General features: G+C 39.8%; 1 protein-coding gene across 7 annotated transcripts in view; it reads right to left on the reverse strand.

The window, feature by feature from the left end:
• Nucleotides 1-25,111, reverse strand: part of GRIK1 (glutamate ionotropic receptor kainate type subunit 1) — a 374,134-nt gene that overhangs the window by 118,914 nt on the left and 230,109 nt on the right. For all 7 annotated transcript variants that reach the window (XM_058731842.1, XM_058731839.1, XM_058731840.1 and 4 more), the window contains exons 3-4: nucleotides 21,485-21,742; nucleotides 7,844-8,025 (exon numbers count right to left, since the gene is read on the reverse strand). In XM_058731842.1, coding sequence (XP_058587825.1) covers nucleotides 7,844-8,025; nucleotides 21,485-21,742 — 440 coding nt within the window. The remainder of the gene's footprint in view (nucleotides 1-7,843; nucleotides 8,026-21,484; nucleotides 21,743-25,111) is intronic.

Below are 25,111 nucleotides of genomic sequence, written 5' to 3' on the forward strand. Positions count from 1 at the left end.
AGAGAGATCGAATGTTCTAATATAGCAGGAAGATGATAGAGATGGAGAAAGGAGGTTGAGTCTGAAACATATTCAGAAAGCAGTAGCTACAAAATTTGGTAGTTCATAAGTGGGAAGGGTGAGGTAGAGTCAAGTGAATTCCTAGTTTCTGTGTTGAGTAATTGGATGGTATTTCTAGTCACCAAGACAGGAGCAGGAGGAGAACGTGGTTGGCTGGAGCAAAGGAGAGGAGGAAGATGCAGTGCGCTGAGTTAGGTATGGAGATTTCATGACATGGGGCAAGATACGATAGGGATACTTGGGAAGTCAGGCTGAGAGAAGGTTTGGGGACCACCGTTGTGCCATAGTATATGTGGGAGGTGATGCAGTGACAGAGTTAGCAGTGGGAAGCACTGTATCGCTCTTACAGTTTTGCCTAGGCACGATACCACTCATGGTGTTGATGATGGTAATCTCTCACATGTAGGATATTTCATGCATCAGTGGTGGGCTTGATGCCTTATGGGCATTGTCAAATTTAACATCTCTCAAAACAATGTGAGATATGTACAAGACATTCCTAAATTTTACAGATATAGCAAAGAACGAGCCATGAGATCCTCTGCTAAATGACCTCATTCAATACCCTGGAGTTTTTCATCGAATTTTACTCCCTCTCTATCTTGGCAAAGTCTTTAGCACATACAAAGCATCTAATACATGCTAGCCAAATAATGGTGGGATTTACTTCCTACAGAGTCACCCTTATGACAGAAAGGATTTGGCTAACAGTCATCGGGGAAGTAGGGTGGAAGGATTCTTTTGGTAAAATCTTGCATTTATGAAGGGTTACAGAAGCTGAGGTGGTAAATAAACATAGCAACGTGATTTTTTTTAACCTGCTTCAGTCTTTAGGCTTCCTTAGGAAATCTGAAAGAAGCTATGGATCCTTTCCCCTGAAAAAGGGACACTGAGGAGAATGAGCATACCCAAAATTTTGAATAAAGCTGAGGTTCACCAACCCTGCTAAAGGCTGAACACATGCTTTGATGTGCACATCTTCAAGTTATTTCCATGATTCCTTCTAAATTATCCCCACTTCTATTGCAAGGATAATTTCTCTTGTCACCTATACAGCCAAATTCTGATGTAGCTGGAATTAAGCATTAGAGCATTTCTGAGGCATACGTGTGATTTTGATTACCTCCCAATTCAGATCGAAATAAATCTATATCCTTTTCCAAATCTACTCTTTGGAAATTTTTGTGAATATGCAAATGGGCATCCTGTACACTAAGAATCTGGACAAATGACAGGTCTCCTCACTACATTGTTAGTTACCCATAGAGATCAATTAATTCTTATGTGTATTGAATAACACACTCATATCTATGAGCTGCTCCTAACAAACAAAACTAACTCTATGCTCAGGAAATGTAAATAGATTTTAATATCAACCTGAGAGAAATAATTAAGATGAGAATGTGCTGCCAAAATAATTATATGATATACTACAAATTATCATCAGTTAGTATAAATTGAGAATTGTCATTATTACATCATTGGGATTTAGCCAAAGTAATGAACTTCCCATCAATTAACAGTCTCAAAGACTACCAAATGACTTTAGGAACTTAAAAATAAACAGCTTAAGTATTTCCCCATTTCTTTGAAAGCCTACTATGTACAAGGCAATGCACAAATTCTTTATGTCTAACACTGGGAAGAAGATTCTTGATCACTTGTATGCATGGAGGCTCAGAGCTGCAGAGAACCTTGGCAAGATTAGAATCCAACAATCCTATTTGACAGATGAAGTGACTGCATTTAAGAAGAACCAACAGACTTCCCAAAATAGCATACCTAAATGGTCTAAGAAACTCAGGTCATAGGCATGTTAAACCCTGGTTTGAAATTCCGGGCTTACCATTGGGTGTATGACATGGGACCTCATTTTTCTCATCTGTGACATGAGATATTTTGAGAGGATAAAAAGATACTATTCCAGTCAAATGCATAGCATAGTCTGGCACAAAGTGAGTGCCCAGTGAGTGGCAATTATTTTATTCTATTAGAGCAAGAGCAGAATTTGCAACTGGATCTACTGACCGTCAGTCTAAGACTCTAGTCATAGATAGAAATGAGTTTTCCAGTCTTTCACCAGTCCATGGGCATTGGATGGCTACACTCTGTGACTTTCATTTCAAGGTCTCTTTTGATTAAGGGGGCAGAGATGTATGTTTTCCTTGGTGTTGTTTTTACTGTTGTATCGTTCTCACCTTCAATAAGTACTCAACAAATAGGTGTTCAACTAAAGAGTGAATTTCTCTACTGTGCTCCTACCACATTCTCTCCTTGGCTTCAATATAATCAGCATTTCTTGAGGACTTATGTAAACTGGACAAATGAGTGGATGTTTGATAAACAACTGAATTAAAGGAGTATAAAGCTTAACAACACGTGTTCCATGTTCTATTGCGAGGAGAATCAGTTGGCATCTGGGTGTATATAACAGTATCAGAATGAGATGCTTTTTTTGCCCCTCTTTTAAATCCTGAGGTAAGTTTCAAATCCCAGTCTAGCCACTGCTGGCGCTGTGACCTTGGGCAAGTTACAGAATCTCTCCGAGCTCTGTCAGTTTCTTGTATACAGAATTTTCTCAGGAAAACGATTGATGCATTTCATTCATTTAGCGCAGTGCCTGGCACACGGGAAGTCCTATAAGAGCAGCTCCCAAGGTCTTTATGATTATGATTAAACATGATGGGGTTGTGTATCTGACTTAGTGGGTGCAGGTTCCAAACACGGGTTTGTGACCTCTTGGCACATCGCAGATGTACTGCTTGGCTGGCAGTTTTCTGTATTGAGAGATAAAAACTGATTGTGCTTCTGTCCTGTGGAAATATGAAGTGAACTCTTTCTAACCATCTCTGTTTGTCCTGCTCATAGGCAATAGATACAACATCTACGAGGAAAGAACCAATGTGCAAAATTATTTAACTAATCAGCATTACCGCTCCACTTCCTAGTAGAAGGAAGCAGGGTATTAAAACTACATTTTCTCCCTGGCCTTGTTTTTATGTTAATTGACAGAAAGGAAAAAAATAAAAACAAGAGAGCACAAATGTTGACAGGAGAAAATGTGATATAATTCCACGAAATATTTTGGTTCTAAAATGTTTTATGGAGACTAATGGCTCAATTATAGCTTAATGCTCATTGCTCCAAGTGTTGTGAGGGGGATGAGAAGTCTCTATTCTGAAGCACTTGTTCATGGAAACAAGAAAGCAGGTTTCCTGAGAGGGAAACAGCATGTTCATGTTCACCTACTGGCCACTGTCCAGCTCAGGGACTCGGCCCAGCCCTGATGCAGCTTCCCTGCTGGACGGAGCATCACGGTGTCCCCTCCCTTTCCGTCAGGGAACCGTTAGGATTCCGGCTACTGTGCTTGAAATTATGACTTGCTTTCTCAATCCTATTACAGGATTTGAAAGTGTCTGTGCAGCTCTCCAAAGAGGTAAATGTATTTCAGGAAGTGGAATCATAGGCTGAAATGCATTACAGTTCTTAATAATATAGGGCTTCAGGCATTGAATAAAACCTTCCTTTGAGGAAACTGAGGCATAGAGGGGCGACTTGCTCAAATGTACTTGGCAGAGTTGAGAGTACAGCACACTGAGTGAGCTGGAGGGAGGTTATTTAAGAGACTGCTTTTATCAAGAGCTTCTAGTACAGTTCTTGGATCGTTCATTTATCCATTTCCTTTATTCATTCAGCAGAGCGGTGTTGAGCACCCACTGTGTGTCAAGTAATGTAGTACATGCTGGGGATTTAGGGGAACAAGACAAAGGAGGTTTCTATCCTCCTGGAGGTTATAGTATTGTAGGGAATATGGACCACAAATGAGTCGATGCCCAGATGTTTGCATTATGAGCATGTTCAGTACATGGTGGATGAAATTATTACTATCTCTGAGCTTCAATTTTTGTGTGCAAAAGGATAATACCAATTATACCACGAGTTATTGGGTAGAGTAAAGGAGACAGTTGCTTATCAACCAGCATGGTGCTGGACGTGTGTTAGGAGTTCCAGTGCAGAGTGTTCTCACTTCATTCCTCATCTTTAAATTCGTCTCCCATCAGCCACTCTCTTGGTAGAATCAGCCTCAGTAGGAATCAGTAAGGGTGCAGGCAGGGCAGGCAGTGGAGAGCCAGTGGGAAGAGAGTGGGAATTGGGGGAAGTGCTGAGGATTTGGGGTGTCCACGCTGGAGACAGGCTGGGAGACAGTAGCATCCTTGCCAAGCAGCAGAACGCCCACTGGGAGGTGGTGGATAGACAGGGAGAGAAGAGGATGCTGAGTGATGGGATGGGTCCTATGCATATCCTGCTGGTTGCTGGGGGCACTCTCAGACTACAGAAATTCATGAAGACATTTCATTCATACGAAAGCCCTGTTCCTCTGTAACCTAATCAAGTCTTGACATTTGAATTTCTAACTAATTTTTAGGAAATAACTTTTCAGATTCTCATCATATAGCACTTGTTCAATATGAATAGAAATAATTACCTTACCAGAGTGATTAGCATGCCCAAGAATAACTATAGACTTTTTCCCCCAATTTTTACTTTTAGATAAATGTCAGATATCTTCTTTAAATGCTTTGATTTCTTTTTTTCTGAAGAATCATTACAAAGTCGTAAAATATGATGAAGGTGCAGGGAAATGCAAGGAAATAATGGGAAATGTGCTTGAGAAGAAAGCCAAGTTGACCTGGCAGAGAAAATTTTATCAGCAGTGATTTTAGTCACCAAAAATTGGGAGCTATTAATATTAATTTTATCTAAAAGAGACCAGCAGCAAGTGGTTGTGTTTCTTTCAGACATTCTGCAAGCCTACTTCAAAATGGAATGGCTTACCCATTCTGAATGGGGGCCCTTCGTGGTAAAGTGGGCACACAGGCTCCAAAAACAGGTGGTCTGGAGACCATGTGGCAGCCCGGTTACTCCGAGAGTGACTTTGTTGGGGCACTTAACCTATCTGAGTTTCAGTTTCCTCAGCTGTTACCTGAAAATACCAAATTTACCCCAGGGGTTGTCTGCATTAGACAGAATATCGGATGCCAGGAATCATCGTGGCACCTCAGGAAAAGAGATTGGAAGAGATTGGTTGACTAGTGGCTGGAATTAGGGCCTTGAACTCCTTCACTCTCCAGCGTCCCTAGAGGCACACTGGGCAGACAGTTACAGGGAAGGTCTCTGTCTTTGTTTCCACAGGTTGTTGTCCAAAGCTAATGGAGCAAGTCAAACTGGGTCACACAGAGCCCTTGGGCCTCATTTTAACCAGAATAGCAAGTCCTACGGTCCTCAGTATCACTTTCCAACCATATAGCTTCTCAGAGGTCCGGATTAAACCAACCTGGAGCCTCTGCTGTGATTTCACAAAGAGTGAACGTATTTTCACACACAGTAAGGTAGGGATTTTATGCTAGAACTTCTGCAAAGGCTCTCCCCACTTCCAAACATTTGTAACTCATTAGTCTGCAACAAAAAGTGGATGAACATACTTCCCCCAAAGCCTCACAGCAATCCTACCACTCACATGATGAGGAGAGTGAATACAAGATAAAACATAATAGGGCACAGGATGGAGGAAAGGGTTTACGTCAATGGCTAGAGCAAAACTGAACTAATCCCACTCCCTCTTAGCCCGGCTGACATTTCTTGGGAGGGCTTCACTTAGAAGGTTTTTTTGGTTTGTTGTTCCAAAAAATTGGTCTTTGAATGAAGTAATCTCTATGCTATCAGGAAAGAGCCACTTGCATCAGTGGGACATCAAATCCATATTTATTGAAATAGAGGAGAAACTCTTTCCCAGGCTTGCTCGTTCCAAGCCTGTACTTTGGGAGAGATGTAGCCAGGTATGTGAGCCAAATGGATATCTCACCAAGAGAAGTCTCATCAGCAAATCATTGTCTTAAATGTAACAGAAGTCCCCAGTCTCTGTTATAACAGACTCCTGGAGGGGATGCTTTTTTGTATTTTGAGGGCTACGCATAGAATCTGGGTGTTTTTCTCAGTTCTGGTTCACACCCCATTACACACTTTAATGAACTGCATTGAAATTCTCAAATGAAGCCTCAAGATAAAATGCTGCTGATTGTATTTATTTACCTTTGAAGTTAGCTTGTGACATCACTACAATATGCTTGCTTTCTTTACTGAGAGACGATTATAGTATCTAAAGGTTTGTTAACACAACTGTAGTCTAGAAGTAGGTAACACTTACTCTTCCCCTAACTAGAGAAGCAACATTTCATAGAGGAGAAGGTTCAGGATGGGATAGAGGAGGCTGAGTCCCAGATCCTGGCTCTGTAACTGTGGGAAAGTCATTTCGCCTCCTCTAAAGTGAAAGAATTGGCCTTGATGATGTCTAAGATTGTTTTCAACTGCAGCTTTAAATATGTTCTCTGACTCGATATAGATTTTTAGTGTAATCATCCAGGAGATAATAGAAACATGTAGTCAACTTTCCTGATTGTCTACTTTCAGGTGAAATTAAAACGTCAACTCTGAACTCCACGGCTTCAGGTATGAGATCCAGCCCTGGAGAGTCAGGTGGATAGGCTGCTCTAAGAGCTCTCCCAAGTGATTCGGAAATCTGCAGTTCTGCGTTTGTACGGAGGGACTGGTGTGCTTAAAAGATCAGTGCCCATTGCCAGTGAGCCACATAGCACATCCCAAACCTTTTAAACTAGAGAGTACAATAACAGCTTGTGTCATTTCAGACAAGAACATTGCCTTATGCTACAATAACCACTTATATTCAATAAAAAGAGACACCCATTAAGGCCACATAAATATAACCTGGCTATTTTTTTTTCCATGTTCCTCCAAATTCATCCCTTGATCTTTTATTAATGCTTCTATTTTAAACATCTGGCTAGCCTTTTCCATTGTCTTCGTCTATGCCAGAGTTTCTCAACCTCAGCACTACTGGCATTTTAGGGTACATAAATCTTTGTTGTGGGGGATGTCCTGTGCCTGATAGGATATTTAGCAGCTTCCTTGGCTTCTAATTACTAGTTGCCAGTAGAGTGCCACTGTCCCCAATATGACAACCAAACATGTCTCCAGACATTACCAAAATTCCTCAAGTGTCCAAAATCACTCTGGGTGAAGGACGCTGGTCTATGCTCTATCTTTTTTTCCAATTCTGAATTTTCTTTCACGGGCTATATCCTGAAGTGCTAGAAATGATTACTCTGCTGTTATCATTATTCCTAACATTACTAATACCTTTCACTTACATACGATTTCACAATTTATCAAGTGTTTCTACTCACATTATTCATAAAGATTAATGCATGGCAGCTCATTGTCTATGACAAGTTAGAAGAGAGAAGCATCTCTTCTTTCATTGTCCCTGTGCCCCCTTTTCACCATGCTTGGAATCCTGCGTGTTTGACAAAAGAGGTCTTGCCATGAGGAAGATGTCTTTAGGACAAGTCAGGCGCTGTGTAAATGAAATCTGCTCGGTCTTTTCAAGAGATTTGAAAGATGAGATGCTTAATCACCTTGAAATGACATCTTTCTCCTGTCAACCTCTGTTGACGTTATAGACGTACCTCCCAATGCCTAAGACACGCCCCCCCCCACCATCTACAGCTACATACAGCAAGTGGCTTCATTAAATTCCCTGAGCCCTGTGACTCCTTAAAAGCGTTCTGAAAGCTGCAGTCCTCAGCCTAAACTGGACTGCTGCAGCTTTATCATGGTGCGCTCAGTGAAACCAGATGGCATTTTTGAGAAAAAGAAACGAACATACCCCCCCCCCCCACCTCACCTCCTCCCTGCACCGTCTTACCTGCTTAAGGATTTCAGCAGCTGTCCCATGTGAACAATCAAATATCACATAGAACTCCTTGCCCTTCTTCATCTCCTTGAGTAAAGGCTTGGCATCTTTATTCCCAGAGGGCAGCTGGCGGATTTTGATTTTAATGTTATATCTGGAGGGAGCTTTGATGAGCTCTTGTAGACGAATGAGGCCTAGAAAATGACAATCCCATCATGCAACAGACTGTTCTGTCTAAAGAGGACTTGTTTATTGCCATTTACAGTCAAACTCATATCATTCCCAAAATGTATCAAGAGGCCACCTTCCAAAAGGCTACACGGTGACTTCTCCTTTGTCATTCCCTTTTCTGTGGTAGATTATACTGCATTTTCCTTTTGTGGGTATGCATGTGTAGTTTGGAAACACAATTTCCCAAGCAAATTTTGAATTTACTTAGAACGCAGTTGTCTTCTCCAGTGTTTGGCCAACACCACAAACCTTTAACAAATCAAGTCTGTAACTATAAAGCTTTTGTAAACCAATGTTGCTTGACGTTTCCAAAGGTGTGCAATGACATGGATAATGCTTGCTTGCTTAAAAAAACAAACAAATAAACAACAATAGAATACTAGAATCTCTTGGGGCGGTAAATCTCTGTAAGCCTTTCATCAAGTATTTATGTATAGCATACTGCTTACCAGCTAATTAGCTGGGCTTTCAGTATAATTTTCCAGTCCCTACCATATAAACTATTTATAAATGGCTCATCACATCCTCTTTCTAATATGATTGAAGATTGAATTGGAAAACCCTCTCTTGATTAAAAAAAGAAATAGCATAGAGTTTTTAGAGATTATGATAATAAAACCAGAAAAAAACGCCTTTAAAATCCACCATTGATAATTGCAAGAAAGTATATACAGCCAACTAACTTGATGGAGAAGGTTTGATTCTCCATAAGTACAAATCTACTGAGCTGCACCATTTTCTAACAGACATACTTTACTGGGGCGAAGCAAACAGCTATATAAAACCTCCGTCTTATTTCCCTTAACATTACCGTGTGATTGCTACACTGCATAACGTTGGCTCTCACTCAAGGACTCTCATCACATTGGAAAATTGACTTTTTTTTTTTTTATTGCACAGTTCTGTGCCTTTGGGATTTGTCAACTTCACGTAATCAATAGGAAATATTAAGTGTTATCAGTATTCAGATGGAAATTTTGCTATGCACTGTCACGGATGCCAGCTACCTCTGGACTTGATATATTGCTTTCATTTTCTTATTTTACTTATTTAGTTATCTACCCACTCCACCCAAACCACGGTTTTGTGGCTCAGATGTTAAAATGTCCCTCTAATTAATACCTTGGATAGGTTGGGTTCTGAGGTACAGTAATGTTGTAACTAAGTGGCTCTTTGGAGCCAAATGGGTGTATGCAATTGGGGGATGATGGTGGTCAGGGTCTGTAGAACCATAACAAGAGTCACTGCTCATTGTTAATTTTTTTTTTTTTTTTTTTTTTTTACGTAATAATTGAAATTTTCAGCATGGTAGCCTTTCTGGGCTCTTGCTTTTTTCCAAACCAATCAGTGTGGTTGAAGGCTCTCAAATGCCAGTAACGATCCACTTAACTCTCTTCACTTCCAGAATCACGAGTCCTGAGCCACTCGTACTTACGCCAAATGGAAGAAAACTGAGCACATGGGCTTGCATATTTGTTAATCCTCAATCCTGTGAAGTGAGCATTATCTTTGTTATTTCTGTTAAGGAAACTGAAGCTTAGAGCAATTAACTGTCTCAGGGTAACAAAGATAGTGAGGAGGACCCATCGGTTCAAGTTGTTGCCTGTGAGTCCTGCACTCAATCTTTCTCCTTCATGGTCCAGCCTCACAAACACAAATTGCTGGTGCTCAGGGAACAGATATAGCTTGGGATTATTTGGTGAAATGGGGAAAAAATAGAAACAGGGACCCCCATTCTCCTTTCTTCTTTACTCCTGGGTACTTGAGTCTCGTTTGAGTTTTTTCTATTGCTCTCCTGCTTTGCAAATGCATAGTTTTTTTTTTTTTTTTTCTTTTCTTATTTCTGAGCATGGCCACAAGGGAGACCAATGTAGCCTTTAAATAAAATGGGAAAAACATTTAGAAAGAACATTTCATGTGCTGCAACAAACTGCCTTTTTGTTCTTTTGCTGAATGGAATGTTGATCTAGAAGTGCATCTTCCTATCACGATGATTTACCCATGTTAATGGTATTTTAAAGTTGAATATGTTTTCTCACTTCATTTATTGGTTTTTATCGAAAAACATTTCCTGGATCTTCCTTATATGCCAAACCCCGTGAAAGAGGTGGGACATGAACCCATCTTGCTTTAAGGAAGGGATTCAGTTGTTCTTACGTGGCTAGAACCAAAATGAACAATGTACTGGTAATTTGCAATGTAAGTATTTCAATACATTAGTAACAATCTTGGAGTCTTGTTTTCCAATGTTCATTTTATTTTGAGCACCTCAGAATTTTGCACTAAGTGTTTCAGGTATTTTCATTACATGAAATCTACCGTGTGTCAGAGATGATTTAATCAATTTAAGTGTTGAGCTGCTAGCAGAACTTGTAAATTTACAGTAAGTCAGAAATAGTAAGGAAAACAGTTCTTCGGTGTTTAGTTTTATATCGAGGTCCTCAGGTTGGAATAAAGTGGTATAGAAAGCAAAAGCAAAAGAACAAAAAGTAAAAGCCCATAGAAAGATTTCATCCCATCAGCTCTTAGATGGAGTCTCACTTACTACTCAATTTTTATAAATCATAAGGTGAGGCTAATGGAGGCTGTTGAAGATACCTGCTCAGGATCCTAAGATCTTGTTAAGGCTTAAGTGACAGATCCCGGACTGAAAGCCATGTGTAACTTCTGACTCCCAATCTCAGGCTCTTTTTTCTTTTCTTTTCTTTTCTTTTTTTTTCTTTTCTTTTCTTTTCTTTTCTTTTCTTTTCTTTTCTTACCAAATCAGTGTCTCTCCTGACTTTAGATTTCAGATCAACTAACTGACTAACTAACTATTAAATAAATAACTACACACATAAATAGAGAGAAAAAACTGGACCAGCATAAAGCAATCAAACATTTAGTTGGCAAATGAGGCCATGAATAGACATTTTGCTCCCTCCTCCTCAAAAAAGGTGACCATGCATTTTCACAACTCTCTTCTAAAAGAAAGTGATTTTAATACCAGTAGAGGAGAAAGGAGACCGACTCAGTACAAAAGCCCAGTTTCTAATTGGTCTAAATTTATCTTTTGGAAAAACTGACTACTAAGCCCCTAATTTTCTCAGTTTGTCTGCTGGCAGGTGGTTTGGCCTCGGGAAGGGAGAGGCTCAACAGATTGAAAGATTACAGACCAAGTTGTGGGAAGAAGAATGACGGTGGACCAGGGGGGTTTACATTTCTTTTCCCAAAGCAATTGTTTGCTAAAAAAAAAAAAAAAGAAAGAAAGAAAGCCATTCTGCCTTCATTAGCAAACATTGTAGAATTTACAATTTAAAAGTCTTTTCTTTTTTCTTTTTTTTCCCCTTAGTTTCCAGGTAAAAAAATTTAGAGAAAGAGTTCCTTTTTATTTGCACTGTGCAGCAATCCATCAATCACCCACCGTGCGTTGTAAAGAGTAGCAAAACTTATTTGCTAAACAAATAATTACTTTAGGGAAAGGAAATTGATTTAGGCACATCTCCTAACTTTGCTAATGGTCCTCCGAGTTTGGAAGCAAGCCTCGACAAGTGACCCAGCGCTCCCAGGGTTGGACTCCAAATGCAGAGAACGGTTACGGTGCATGCAAATCTGGTGTCGGTGGCAGTCTTTCTATCCCACCACGATGGAGGGACTTGAAAAGTAAAATGCAGTTCAGGAGATGATCAAACCCAACTGAGGGGCATTCTGCAATAAAACTGGTCTGGACTCAGCCTTTTCCTGTGAGGAGAGGGTATGAGGTGTACCTGGGCACAGGTGACTTCCATGACAGTGGGGAGTTGGGTAAGTTGGTTCTGAGTTCCTTCCATCCAGGTGAAAAAAGCTGTAGGGTCCACAACACCATGGGGCAACAGCACCCCCAGGGTGTTCTGTCTGTGCCTTGGGCAGAGCCATGCCCTCTGGTCACTGGGAAGGCCTCAGGGGTTTAGAACAACCTGCAGTGAGCCCTTCTGGCCAGCAAACACCTACTCTCCTAGCCTCAGTCATCTCTGCAGAGCATTTGTTTTTAAAAAACGATTACCCTATATTATATTATCCTATTTGTATACGCTAGTATTGTATTTGTGTTAAGTTTCTTGTATTTGATGCTTGTAGTGTGGCTATAACAAGGAAGGCCATAGTTCTTAGGAAATACAGTAAAAAGGCCGTGATGTCAGCCACTTACTTTCAAATGGTTCAATAACGCTACTACTTACTATTATGATTGTTGTGATTGTTTTTGTATTAAGAGAATCACAGAGCATTAAAACAAATGCAGCCAGATGATAACAACAGCTAACCTAGATGAAGGGAATACAGGAGTTCATTGTACCTTTCTTGCATCCTTTTTTCTAGGTTCACATCTCTTTAAATAAATGGATCACACGTGGAGATATAAAATAGCACCACAAGAGCCTCTTCCTTTACTCGCACCCCCAGGGAGGCAGTTGGAAACTGCACCTTTGGTTTCAAAAGCACTTTAGAGCAAGGAATCTATTTATTTCGCATGAGTTCGACCTGGGCTATGCATATGGAGATAACTTTCAAAAATGTCCAAACGGCCAATTCTTTTTTTTTTTTTTTTGGAAATTTATTGTCAAATTGGTTTCCATACAACACCCAGTGCTCATCCCAACAGGTGCCCTCCTCCATACCCATCACCCACCCTCCCCTCCCTCCCACCCCCCATCAACCCTCAGTTTGTTCTCAGTTTTTAACAGTCTCTTATGCTTTGGCTCTCTCCCACTCTAACCTCTTTTTTTTTTTTTTCCTTCCCCTCCCCCATGGGTTTCTGTTAAGTTTCTCAGGATCCACATAAGAGTGAAAACATATGGTATCTTTCTCTGTATGCCTTATTTCACTTAGCATCACACTCTCCAGTTCCATCCATGTTTCTACAAAGGGCCATATTTCATTCTTTCTCATTGCCACGTAGTACTCCATTGTATATATAAACCACAATTTCTTTATCCATTCATCAGTTGATGGACATTTAGGCTCTTTCCATAATTTGGCTATTGTTGAGAGGGCTGCTATAAACATTGGGGTACAAGTGCCCCTATGCATCAGTACTCCTGTATCCCTTGGATAAATTCCTAGCAGTGCTACTGCTGGGTCATAGGGTAGGTCTATTTTTAATTTTTTGAGGAACCTCCACACTGTTTTCCAGAGCGGCTGCAACAGTTTGCATTCCCACCAACAGTGCAAGGGGGTTCCCAAAAGGCCAATTCTAAACACTCATTTTGGCTAGCTATCCATTCTGTGCACTCAGATATGACAGAAAAATGCTGATTTGCATACACAAGGAGTGACTCTGGAAACAGGTGAAGATATGGAGGAGAAAAAAAAAGAACCAGCTCTTTACAGTGAGTGTTTAAAATTTCCCATGCCTTCTCCTTAAGTAATAATAAACTGCCATTTACATTACTCCTTTTATGAAGGATGCTACATGCCTTATAAATATCTCAATAAACCTCACAATACACCTTTGAGGTGAAAAGGTATCAGTGCTATTCTGCAGTAAAGAAAGTGAGACACAGTGAGGTTAATTGTTTAGACTGGTCCTGAAAATAAGTCACAGATGCCAGGAATTGGAAGGGACCTTAAAGGCCAAACCCCTACTTGATGCACGAATCCCCTCTACACAGCTGTTGCTGCACCTCTCTATTTGAAAAATTCCCCACCTCACACTGAAGCCCAGTTCATTTCTGGACAGCTTTAGTTATATTCAATAAGTATTAGTTCAAAAGAAAAGTACCTATGTTTTCTTGAGTCTTAATTTAATTCCCTGTTGATTAAACCACATCAGTGGGGTTGATGCCATAAAAATGAGTGTAATAAACCATTGGGACCCAAAGATAAGATCGTACATTTTAAATGTTAATTTCCTCTTCATTTGTACTTAGAAACATAGAAAGTGGCATTTCAAAAACTTGTTGGTATATTAATATACCCAAATCTAATAGGATTCTTAAGGGGATCTATGTACCCTCCAGAGGACAGGAAAAATCAGAATTGAAAAATGGAAATGGGTAAGTGAGTGAATTACCTGGGGGAAATACAACACTTTTAAGTGCAGATCTTCATATACATGATTTTTCAAACGTGTATCCAAAAAAAAAAAAAAAGCTAGAGACTTCCCAAAAGAAAAATTGTGTCCCTTGATCAAAGGACCTCAAAGAAGAATCTAGTCAAAATATTTGAGATGAACTGTGTTGCAGTTAGCTCAACCAGAGTATTTTAGTCTTGAATTCTTGCTGATATCAATGGTAGCTAAAAATAATATACCTTCATGCAATATCTAAAGATTGGCTTCCAAACAGAATTCTGAAAATTTGAATAGGGTTCTGGGCAGAGGACTGGAGTGGGTGGATAGGAAGGGTAGAAAAGAGTGAGGACAGAGGGGGGGAAAAAAAGAGCTATAATTTTTTATCTTGTTGGTACTGAGTGCCAAGGATTTCTATCCCCCAGCTATTTCAGGTGGAATTGTGGGAAGGCATGTAGCAGAAGTGTTCTGGCTGGCACAAATGGTCATAATAACACAGTGGGGGTAAGTTGTGACTGCTGAAGGGAAAAGATTTACTTATTCTTTTATTTAGCACTGATCGCATACTGAATATCTTTCATTTTGGCTTTGTCACTTATGGCAAAATGTTAACTTTCTTCAAGTCCAAATTTCAGGCCTCTGACAAGGTTCTTGGTTCTGGACAGTATATTCTTTCTGTTTTCTATGGGAAGATGAAAGGAAATGTAATAAATGTAGTAAATAACAAGTCACTGTTTAAATACAGCCATTCGAGCTGTTATCTCACTTGGAGTGGTTGAGCATATTAAACGAGTTAATCATACAAAATATTTAAAAGAGTGTGTGCCACATAATCAGAACTCAACAATTTAGTTATTGTGATATTTGCGGTTGTCATTTGCTTTGTGTTTTTTCCTTGAATTTATTGCTTCTTTCAATCACTGACATTTTTGTGTGTGTCTACCTTATTTCAAATTAATCCTCATTATAAAGCTTTGAGACGTTGTTTCCAATGATAGTTAATAGCTCTTAATTTTAGGCCGCGTTTTAGAAATCTCATGACTCTGATGTGTTAAGAAAAATGATATAAGGCAAACATGGATGAAAAAAAAACCCAACTTTTGATGGCGATGTGTTGTGAACTCAGGGCTAGAGGCATCTGGCTGGAACTCATTTCCTTGAGGGCCTTATCTAGCCCTATCGATATGCGGACTCTCAAATTTGTACCCCCAGCTCACACTACATTTCTGAATTCCAGATGTATATATTAGCTGCCTGTTCATCACCTTCACTTGAATGTAGCAGACATTACAAATTCAAACTTCACATGCTCATGACTGAAAAAACTCCTGATAGCATCCTTTTTCCTCCAAAGTAGTTCCATCTATAACCTTCCCCATCTTAGGTGATGGTAACTCCTTCCATTGGCTCTGGCTAGAAAGGTTAGAGTCACCCTTGACTCCTCTATTTTTCTTCACTCCTTCAGGTCATTATGCTAGCTCAACATTCAAAATATTTCTAGAAACTGGCAATTTCTTACTCTTCTATTAACTTATCTTCCTCAATTGCCTTCAGTTCTCTAGAGGCTATTTTTACCCTTGCCTCCCCCAATCCTATTATCAATACAAGAGCCAGAATGATCTTTTTATGATGTAAATCTGATGTTACTCCTCTGCTGAAAACTCTCCAATGGTTTTCCCATTTCATGAAGCGCAGAAGCTCTTCCTGTGGTCTATAAAATCCTCCATGACCCATAAGGTGCTCTTCTCTGACCTGGTTTCCCACTATCCCTCCCCTCTCACGCTGGTCCCACCACACCGGCCTCCTTCTTTGTTATAAACAAACGTTTGTTGGAAGACACCATACTCATTCATGTACATGTGTCGTCTATGGCTCTTTTCTTGCTACCTTGCAGAGTGAAATAGTCACGACCCTATGACGCACAAAGCTTACTCTAGATGCTATCTGGCCATCAGAGACAAAAAGTTTGCCGGCCCCTCTTCTACAGAAATAGTTGTGGCTACATTTCACTGAGATTGGCCTTGAAAAAGCAGAAACTGCTGAATATCCTCCACACTGCATTTGGTGCTCAGCTTCTCAGCTCTTTTTGATGCGTGTGAGGGATAGAAACCAGGCTTCCACCAGGGGTCTGATGAAGCAGAGGGGATGACCAATGAGCAGCAATTTCTCACTGCCTAGGGTCACCTCTGAATGTGGGAATCAGAGAGAACCAGGTGACTGATGGGAGGAATATCCAGGCAACAGAGAGAGAGAGAGAGAGAGAGAGAGAGAGAGAGAGAGAGATGAAGCGAAACACAACTTCACTCCCTCAACAGTTCTCTAGGGTCTTTCTACATTTTCACTTCCAGAGGACAGAATTCTGCCTGCTAGTATTTAGTGAATTGAATTTTGTCCTTAGAGACAAGCACAGTGCTCCCCTTGACTTCAATGGGAGTCATGGGCCATTTGGTCCCCCAGACATCTGTGCTGGCTTCAGGCTATTTAACAAACTCCTAAACAAATCCCAATAAAGTGTTCTTTAATGGGTACTTAATTCTGGTGTGAGGGCGGGTGCTGGGCACACCTAAGTCCTTTCTTTTCCTTCAGGTTTACCAAGTTTTCTCCTTTTTATGTCTTGATAATTACTGCAACCAAAACCCTGAGTCAAGCAGTATTAAACCCACTCAAAGGCAAAAGATGTCTGCTTTTATTGATCTCAGTTGACCTGTTTACTCTCTGGGTTCCAATTTAATAGCTCAATTGATTATTCATTTACATTTTTAATTTCTTTGTGGGTAAAATCATTTTAACATGAGTCATTTCTAACTTAATGGGCAACATACAAATTCACTTGGGATTTTTAACTTTGGCAAGTATTTATTGAACAACCGGGCTCAGGTGAACTTAAAGGATGAAAACCAGATTTCAGTTTCTTGTAAAAAGATGATAGAAAGGATTGAGTTTCCTCGTGTGCAAAATGCCCATCACTTCTGGGTGCTTACCTGAAATCAGAAGGTTGGTTAGAACATCAATTTCTGTGTTATCCTTTTACAAATTAGGTTTTGTCTAAATATAATTTGAAATCTATAATATTATGCTCATGCCTTTAGTTGAGCTCTTAAATCCAAAAGTTTTAATGTCATTCATCAATTTGTGTTCCTTCTAGATGGCTCTGCTTTGCTGGAGATGGTAGAAATCGTGAGAAAAATTTGTACTATTGAGTGTATTACATAATGAGAAATAGTATGACTTTATTAGCTCATGCGATTGTCTATTTACAAAGGTAAGCAACATGGAAGATCAGACTATACTTCCATTTACAATTGAAGGCGAGCAGAATTTGCCAGGCAAAATGTGTCCCATTGGCATGGGGATTTTTTTAAGACGTTTATTTTTAAGAAACAGCAGGCACAGATGAAGCTCTGAAATCTAAGTAGATGTTGCCCTTTTGTAAGAGACATTTACATGTATAAAAGAAACCCTTTACAAAGGGAGATATTCCCTTACTGTACCAGAAAGAGAGGGGTGACTCAATCTCTAGAAATTCTTCTCAACAGAGAAGGCAGGGACTTAAACATGCATTATAATCTTGCCCTTGTTCACTGTGCTTTTTTTGATAATCTCCCATACCTGATTCCCCACCCCCAACACCTTTCATCTTTGGCGAAAGGTGGTATTTAAGGTGATAGCTTAGGCCATTTCGGTAAGTTAACTTTGTTTTCTTGGGTCTCTCCCATGCTTATAGGTGGTATACATCTTATTAAACTTTGCTGTTCTCCCGTTCATATGTCTCATGTCAATTTCATTGCTTGACCAGCCAAAGATCCTCGAAGGGAAGAAGTGGAAACTTTCCCACCCCTACACATTATAATGTTCTATCTCAAGGGTTTTAAAATCTGCTTTCGGAATTTTTTTGATAGTACGTTTCTTTCTTCCCAGCAAGCAGGTGAAGCTTTAAGAATATGACTGCCTGTGGCTTATACTTCCCTGTAGGAGTGTTTCAAATATAATATTTGTAAGTTATATATCCAATAACCTACCTTCACTTCTTTCTCAAATGAGATGAGGTATAAGAAAATATCTAAATGCATATCTCCAACCGTAAGAGTCACTTTTATCTGTCAACTTAAAATGCAACCAGAGTTTAGTGCAAAATAGAGGAGGCTTACTATCATCCTCTGATAAGTAGTAAGTGCCAGTGCTTGGTGAAAAGGACAGTGAAAAATGAAATACTATTAAAAACTTGGGGCGCCTGGGTGGCTCAGTCAGTTGAGCGTCCGACTCCGGCTCAGGTCATGATCTCGCAGTTCGCGAGTTCCGGCCCCGCGTCGGGCTCTGTGCTGACGGCTCAGAGCCTGGAGCCTGTTTCCAATTCTGTGTCTCCCTCTCTCTCTCTGACCCTCCCTCGTTCATGCTCTGTCTCTCTCTGTCTCAAAAATAAATAAACGTTTTTTAAAAAAAAAAAAACTTGGTAAGTGCTTTGCGTTATTAATTTTCACTAATAATTTTCTTAACCTTATTACCAAATGTGTAGATCAAGAAAGGAGCTAATTTTAAACCTTGGAGGAAAAAAATATGCAGAAAATAAACAGCATTATGCCTTGTACATGTAATACCTAAATAGTTTCCTATAGGCCATAATTGTGTTAGGTGGCAGATTATAAAAATAAATAAGATAAACTTCCAATGTTTAGGAATTCCTATTCTCCTACATGTGCAAACAGGTAATTGAAACATGTAACATACTGATGAATGGATAAAGAAATTGTGGTTTATATACACAATGGAATACTACGTGGCAATGAGAAAGAATGAAATATGGCCTTTTGTAGCAACGTGGATGGAACTGGAGAGTGTGATGCTAAGTGAAATCAGCCATACAGAGAAAGACAGATACCATATGGTTTCACTCTTATGTGGATCCTGAGAAACGTAACAGAAACCCATGGGGGAGGGGAAGGGAAAAAAAAAAAAAAAAAGAGGTTAGAGTGGGAGAGAGCCAAAGCATAAGAGACTGTTAAAAACTGAGAACAAACTGAGGGTTGATGGGGGGTGGGAGGGAGGGCAGGGTGGGTGATGGGTATTGAGGAGGGCACCTTTTGGGATGAGCACTGGGTGTTGTATGGAAACCAATTTGACAGTAAATTTCATATATTAAAAAATAAATAAATAAAAAAAAAAAAAAAAAAAAAGAAACATGTAACATAATGCTTATATTTATGAAGTGCTATTGAACCCTCTGGTGGCCCCAGGGGGCTTTAAGGAAGAAGTGATATTTGAATGAGAGCATGTGGAATGAGGGACTTCACCGTCTTCGGGGTAGAGGGAGGATCACCCATAGTAAGGGGCCAGCTTCAGAAAAGGAGAGTCAGACATATTACGTCTCCTCAGGGGAGAGAAACAAAAGCAAAAATAAACTATGGGGCCTATCCCAAAATAAAAACCTTTTGCACAGCAAAGGAAACCACTACCCAAACAAAAAGGCAACCTACTGAATGGGTGAGGACATTTGTAAAGGCAATCTCTTATAAGGGGTCAATACCAAAATATATAAAGAACTTATACAACTCAACACCAAAAAAAAAAAAAAAAAGTAATCCAATAATAATAATTAAAAAAAGAGGGCACAGGACCTAAATAGACAGTTTTACAACAAAGACATCCAGATGGCCAACAGATACATGAAAAGATGCTCAACATCACTCGTCATCAGGGGAATTCAAGTCCAAACCACAATGAGACATTACCTTAAACCAGTTAGAATTGCTAGTATCAAAAACATAAACAAATAATAAATGCTGGTGAGAATGAGGAAAAGAAGGAACCCTCATACACTGTTGGTGGGAATATAAATGGTGCAGCCACCATGGAAAACAGTATGAAGGTTCCTCAGAAAATTAAAAATAGAAATGTATGAGCTAACAATTCCACTCCTGAGTATTTACACAAAGCAAATGAAAATGATAATTCAAACAATATATGCACTCTTCTGTTTATCACAGCCTTATTTAAAATAGCTAAGATATGGAAACACCCCAAGTATTTATTAATAGATGAATGGGATAAAGATGATGTGTATGTGTATATATAATGGAATATTACATAACCATAAAAAAGAACAGGATTTGTGACAACACAGATGGACCTAGAGGGTATTATGCTAAGTGAAATAAGTCAGACAGAACAGACAAATACCCTATGATTTCACTCATATGTGGAATCTAAAAAACAAAACAAATGAACAAACGAGCAAGCCAAAAAAGCAGACAGACCCATAAATACAGAGAACAATCTGCTGGCTGCCAGAGGGGAGGTGAGTGAGTAGGGAGATGGGGACAATGGGTGAAGAGTACTGGGAGGTACGGACTTGTCACAGGAATAAAAACACGGCATAAGGACTATAGTCAATGGCACTGTAGTAGTGTTGTATGGTGACAGATGGTACCTACTTGTGGCTCACGTCTACTTGTGGTGAGCACAGCATAATGTATAAACCTGTCGAATCACTATGTTGCACACCTGAAACCAATGTAACACTGTGTGTCAACTATACTTCGATAAGAAAAAGAAAAAAAGATTCAGATGAAGTTGGGGGTAAGGAATGATGGACTCTTTATCCTAGCTGATGTGAGGTACAGGGAGTGCAGGGAAGACGGTGCTGGGGTTAATGGAGATGAAAGGGACGAGATGGTGAACATCTTTAAACTAGAAAGACTTGACAAAGGAGAGTCACCAGCAGAATTTAACTGAATAAAAGGGATCCTCAGTCCCTTTGAAATGTGACGAGAAGACAGAGGGGAAAAGGTGCCGGCCAAAGAAACTCGAAATGAAGGCAGATCAGAGGACGTGTCTAGTGAGATGGGGGCTCCAAGCATCACATTTCTGTTCTGATCCTAAAATAAACAGGTGGAACAATGCAAGCTTTATTAAGGGTTTGTTATTGGGGGTTCTCAGTCCCTTTCCCATGAAATGGTCAACTTTACTGAGTTAGCCTCTAACTGGATTCCTCGTTAACCTCCTTTAGAAACGTTTCAAACAGGTAACATGTACACAGTTACTTACAAGTTGAAAGCATACTTTGTAGTAATTTTCCAACTTTCTCTGCATTATTTAAGGAAGGGAGTCATGGTCACAGTCTTAAGAGAGTTGGGAGAAATGAAATCACATCTTTAATATAAGGTGATATTTCTTTTAAAACATCCCCTTAAATCTGATGATGGAAGGATCATCAGAAACGATCCACAGGAATTAGATAGACATGGAGACGTATGGCATTCTCAAATTAGAATACTCCATTAACCTCATAAAAAAGAGCATTTTCACGTACTCCACCTGATGAGTTAATGCCTCTAGAACACTCTGACTCCCTTTGTTCAGACCAGACATGGCCAGGTGAGGTTCCTGTGTGAGTCCCCTACCTGTGCTGTCTTCATACACCACTGTCACTGTTTTCCAGTTGTAGTAGAGGACCAGATCCAGGACCGCCCTGCTGATAGCTGCATAATCTGGGTACAGGTTGATGTAAAACAAGTCTTTGTTGTCCACCGATGGGTGTTTCCAGCGGGTCTGTATGTGTGGAACTTCGAGAGCATTGCAGATTGACTGCACAGCACTGACAGAGGAACTGTGGGAAGGGCCAAAGAGAGCAGCCACACCAAGAGCCAGCTGGTCGCAGGCTGGTGGCCACAGATGAGGAGGGGTTGAGAGGGAGGGCAGGGAAGGGGGGAGAGAGAGAGAGGGCTGTGAATTCCATCTTTCCTTCCATGATCCCTCTTTTTATTTTCATTACTGGAAATTCTCCACTCTCCATCTGTATGTTGAGAAATTATGCTTCATCCAACTTCCAATATCCCCGAGATGCTAAAATATTGAGATATTTGAATGTGGAACTGATTAGCAACACATCACAGGGCCAACTCTGTGCAATCAAAAATAGGTGGCTGTTCTCACACCATTACTTCTAAATCCCTTGCCTGGCATGGCGTAACCCACGGGGGCTCAGAGCTTCTCTACAAGCTACTGGCCAAGGGAATGTCATGTGTATGAAGTATTGTCCTATGGCAGGGTGACAAGGAGGATATTAATGTGGTCAGAGAATTCAGAAGATTCTCCGGGTGGCTGCAAAGCACTTCAGTTGCCATCTTCCCAAAACTCAGAAAGGGATTCCAGGCTATTGAAAAACTGCTAAGGAATAGTAAGTGATATTGATACCTACTTAATTATAGAATATTAACATAACATAGCTTAAAGGGATCTCAGAAGCCACGTGGTCCAACCCACTAATACCATAGGCCATGAAGTGAGTCAGGGCCACCAGGTTAGGGCGGAACTCTACCAGAGGCCAGGGGCCAAGCTCAAGGACAGGCCTCTCCCTGCTTCAGCATCAGCCTAATGAAATCGAGTCAGTATAAAATTTAATCTATAACATTTATTTGGTTTTCTCTTTATAAGATTTTATATACTCATTGAGAGAATTTAGAGTATTTTAAAGCATCAGGGAGAAAAAAAAGACCCTATAATTCCATCATCTTGGAATAATACCTCTTCATATTTTGGCATTCCAACTTATAAAAAATTAAATCTATGCAGACATAGGTTGATACGTTGCTTTCTTTAACACTGAATTTAACACTAAAAACACACCCTTTCCCCCAAGTCATTACAGAGTCTTCGAAAGTATATTTTTTTGTGCCTGTAGAATAGCCGATTCCATGGCTATGTCATCATTTATTTTACTGTTCTGATGGTATTGAACCTTTAAGCTGATCCTAACGTTTGTTATTATAACTAATATTATAGTATTTAGTTGTTATATTTTTCTCTGAAGTTTACGTTACTTTTTTAGAGTAGATTCTCAGCTATAATTAAATTACTTGATACATATTAGGCAAATTAAATTCCCTTCCAGAAAGATTGGGACCAATTATCCTCTACAACCATGCAAAATAGGGTCTACTCTCTTCATGCCGATATAAATTTATGCTGGCATTATATAGAAGTTTATAGTATCTCATTATTTTAATGCTAATTTTAAAAAGTTTGGAACTCCCGAGAGATAATAATTAAATATTTGAATTAAGTAATAACAAAATTTTTAAATGAAACTGTGTTAATTTTTATAGGAATGTTGTTCTACAAATAAAAACAAGTAGAAAAGTTATATGGCTTTGTCAAAATGATCTGACTGGATCTAGAGAGAAAAAAATAATAAAATTTTGAAAACCATATTTCAAATATCTACGGTACTGCAAATGTTTACAGTCATTCACAAGGAAAAACTTTCTCATGTTGTGCTCTTTGGCACTGAATTACTACATGAGATATGAAGACATATAATTTTCTGCATTAAGTGCCGTAAGTGTAAATTGCCATTGTCTACGGAAGCTCATTTCCTGGATATGTTTTCATTGGTAACAAAATGAGAGCATGAGAATGTGTGAACTGTTGTTTTGTCTAACATGGGCGATGGATTGAGATGCCTGCTAATATTTAGCTCTGGGATGCTAATATGACTTGACAGAAAATCAATTTTTTGAATTCTGTTTGCCAGCAAATTACCAGTTTTAAGAAGCGTTGGGGGTGTTTAATTTACAAGTATGACAGGTACTTGAGACCGCAGAAAAGCTTTCAGTTTTATGTGGGTTGAAGTATCTTTGTTAAATGTGTTTGCCTGTCTAAGGTTTTTGCTCAGCAATGTTTGTGTGTGCATGTGTGATAGAGAGGCAAGACAGAGATGGAGAGACACAGACAGAGATAAAGACAGAGATCAAAAGACAGAGACAGAGAGACAGAGAGAGGCAGAGGAGGAGAGAGATCAAACCCATAGAAATAATTTATGTGAAGATGACTTTGAAGAGCTGTATAAATAGAATTTTATTATTTGTTCATAGGTAACGCTGACCTATGTAGTATCTGCAATTCCATCCATCTTTAAAAAGAAAATGTTCTTATACTAAGGTCATGCCATAGATCGGAAGAAGAATCATTATACTGTTTGCTTTTCATCTGTGCTGCTAGGAAAACACTTTACCTTTTGTTTGTAAAGAGCACTAGGAATCCTGCAGAAGAGTGTGTAAGGTGCACACATCTCATGATGCTGAGGAACAACCAATATTAGTTCCTTGGAAATCGGCATAAACATGGTGTTCATTGCATTCCATTTATTTGTGTGTTTTTAACTGGCAAAACATTCCTCTATGAGGGAAAGAGCCTCTTCTCCTATGGGGGTTGCTGAGTGGCCTTGGTGTCCACAATACCACCTGCATGGAGTCTCAACAGCTCCCTGGTTAGAGGCCAAGTTGCGAGTGTATTGAATGTGACTGTACTTGGGAGTAGTCTCAGGAGTGTTTGGGGGACATCTAAACAAGCCCCACAATCCCAACGGCTCTTTCCAGGACAGAAACCTTGCAGCCCATGTATAAATTAGATTACTTTTTAGGACCTTGCCTTCTTGGAAGAAAAAGAGAATCAGGGAAAAAAAATGCAGAGATTGTCTCCTAGGTTTAATTTTTATATTTTTATGACTTTGTGAAAAGGACTTTTTATTTATTTATTTTTTTAAATTTTTTTTTCAACGTTTATTTATTTATTTATTTTTTTTGGGACAGAGAGAGACAGAGCATGAACGGGGGAGGGGCAGAGAGAGAGGGAGACACAGAATCGGAAACAGGCTCCAGGCTCCGAGCCATCAGCCCAGAGCCCGACGCGGGGCTCGAACTCACGGACCGCGAGATCGTGACCTGGCTGAAGTCGGACGCTTAACCGACTGCGCCACCCAGGCGCCCCGAAAAGGACTTTAAAAAAAAAAAAAAAAGTTGAGAAAATCCTAGGTAAACCCAGTAGTTTACAACCTGTTAAAATTCAGGGTGTGAGTTATGTGCGTTGTGGACATTTCCACATGCTCGGTGGATATGACCTTCCACGAAGTTTTATTTGACTGCGCTGTACAATTTCATGGTGGTATCTCAGCCTCAGGAAGGAAAAACAGATCAAGCTTGACATTTTCCATTCACAGCTGAACCAGTTAATCATAGAGTAGAGGGCAC

The sequence above is a fragment of the Neofelis nebulosa genome, chromosome 5 (assembly GCF_028018385.1).
Source record: "Neofelis nebulosa isolate mNeoNeb1 chromosome 5, mNeoNeb1.pri, whole genome shotgun sequence".
NCBI lineage: Eukaryota > Metazoa > Chordata > Mammalia > Carnivora > Felidae > Neofelis > Neofelis nebulosa.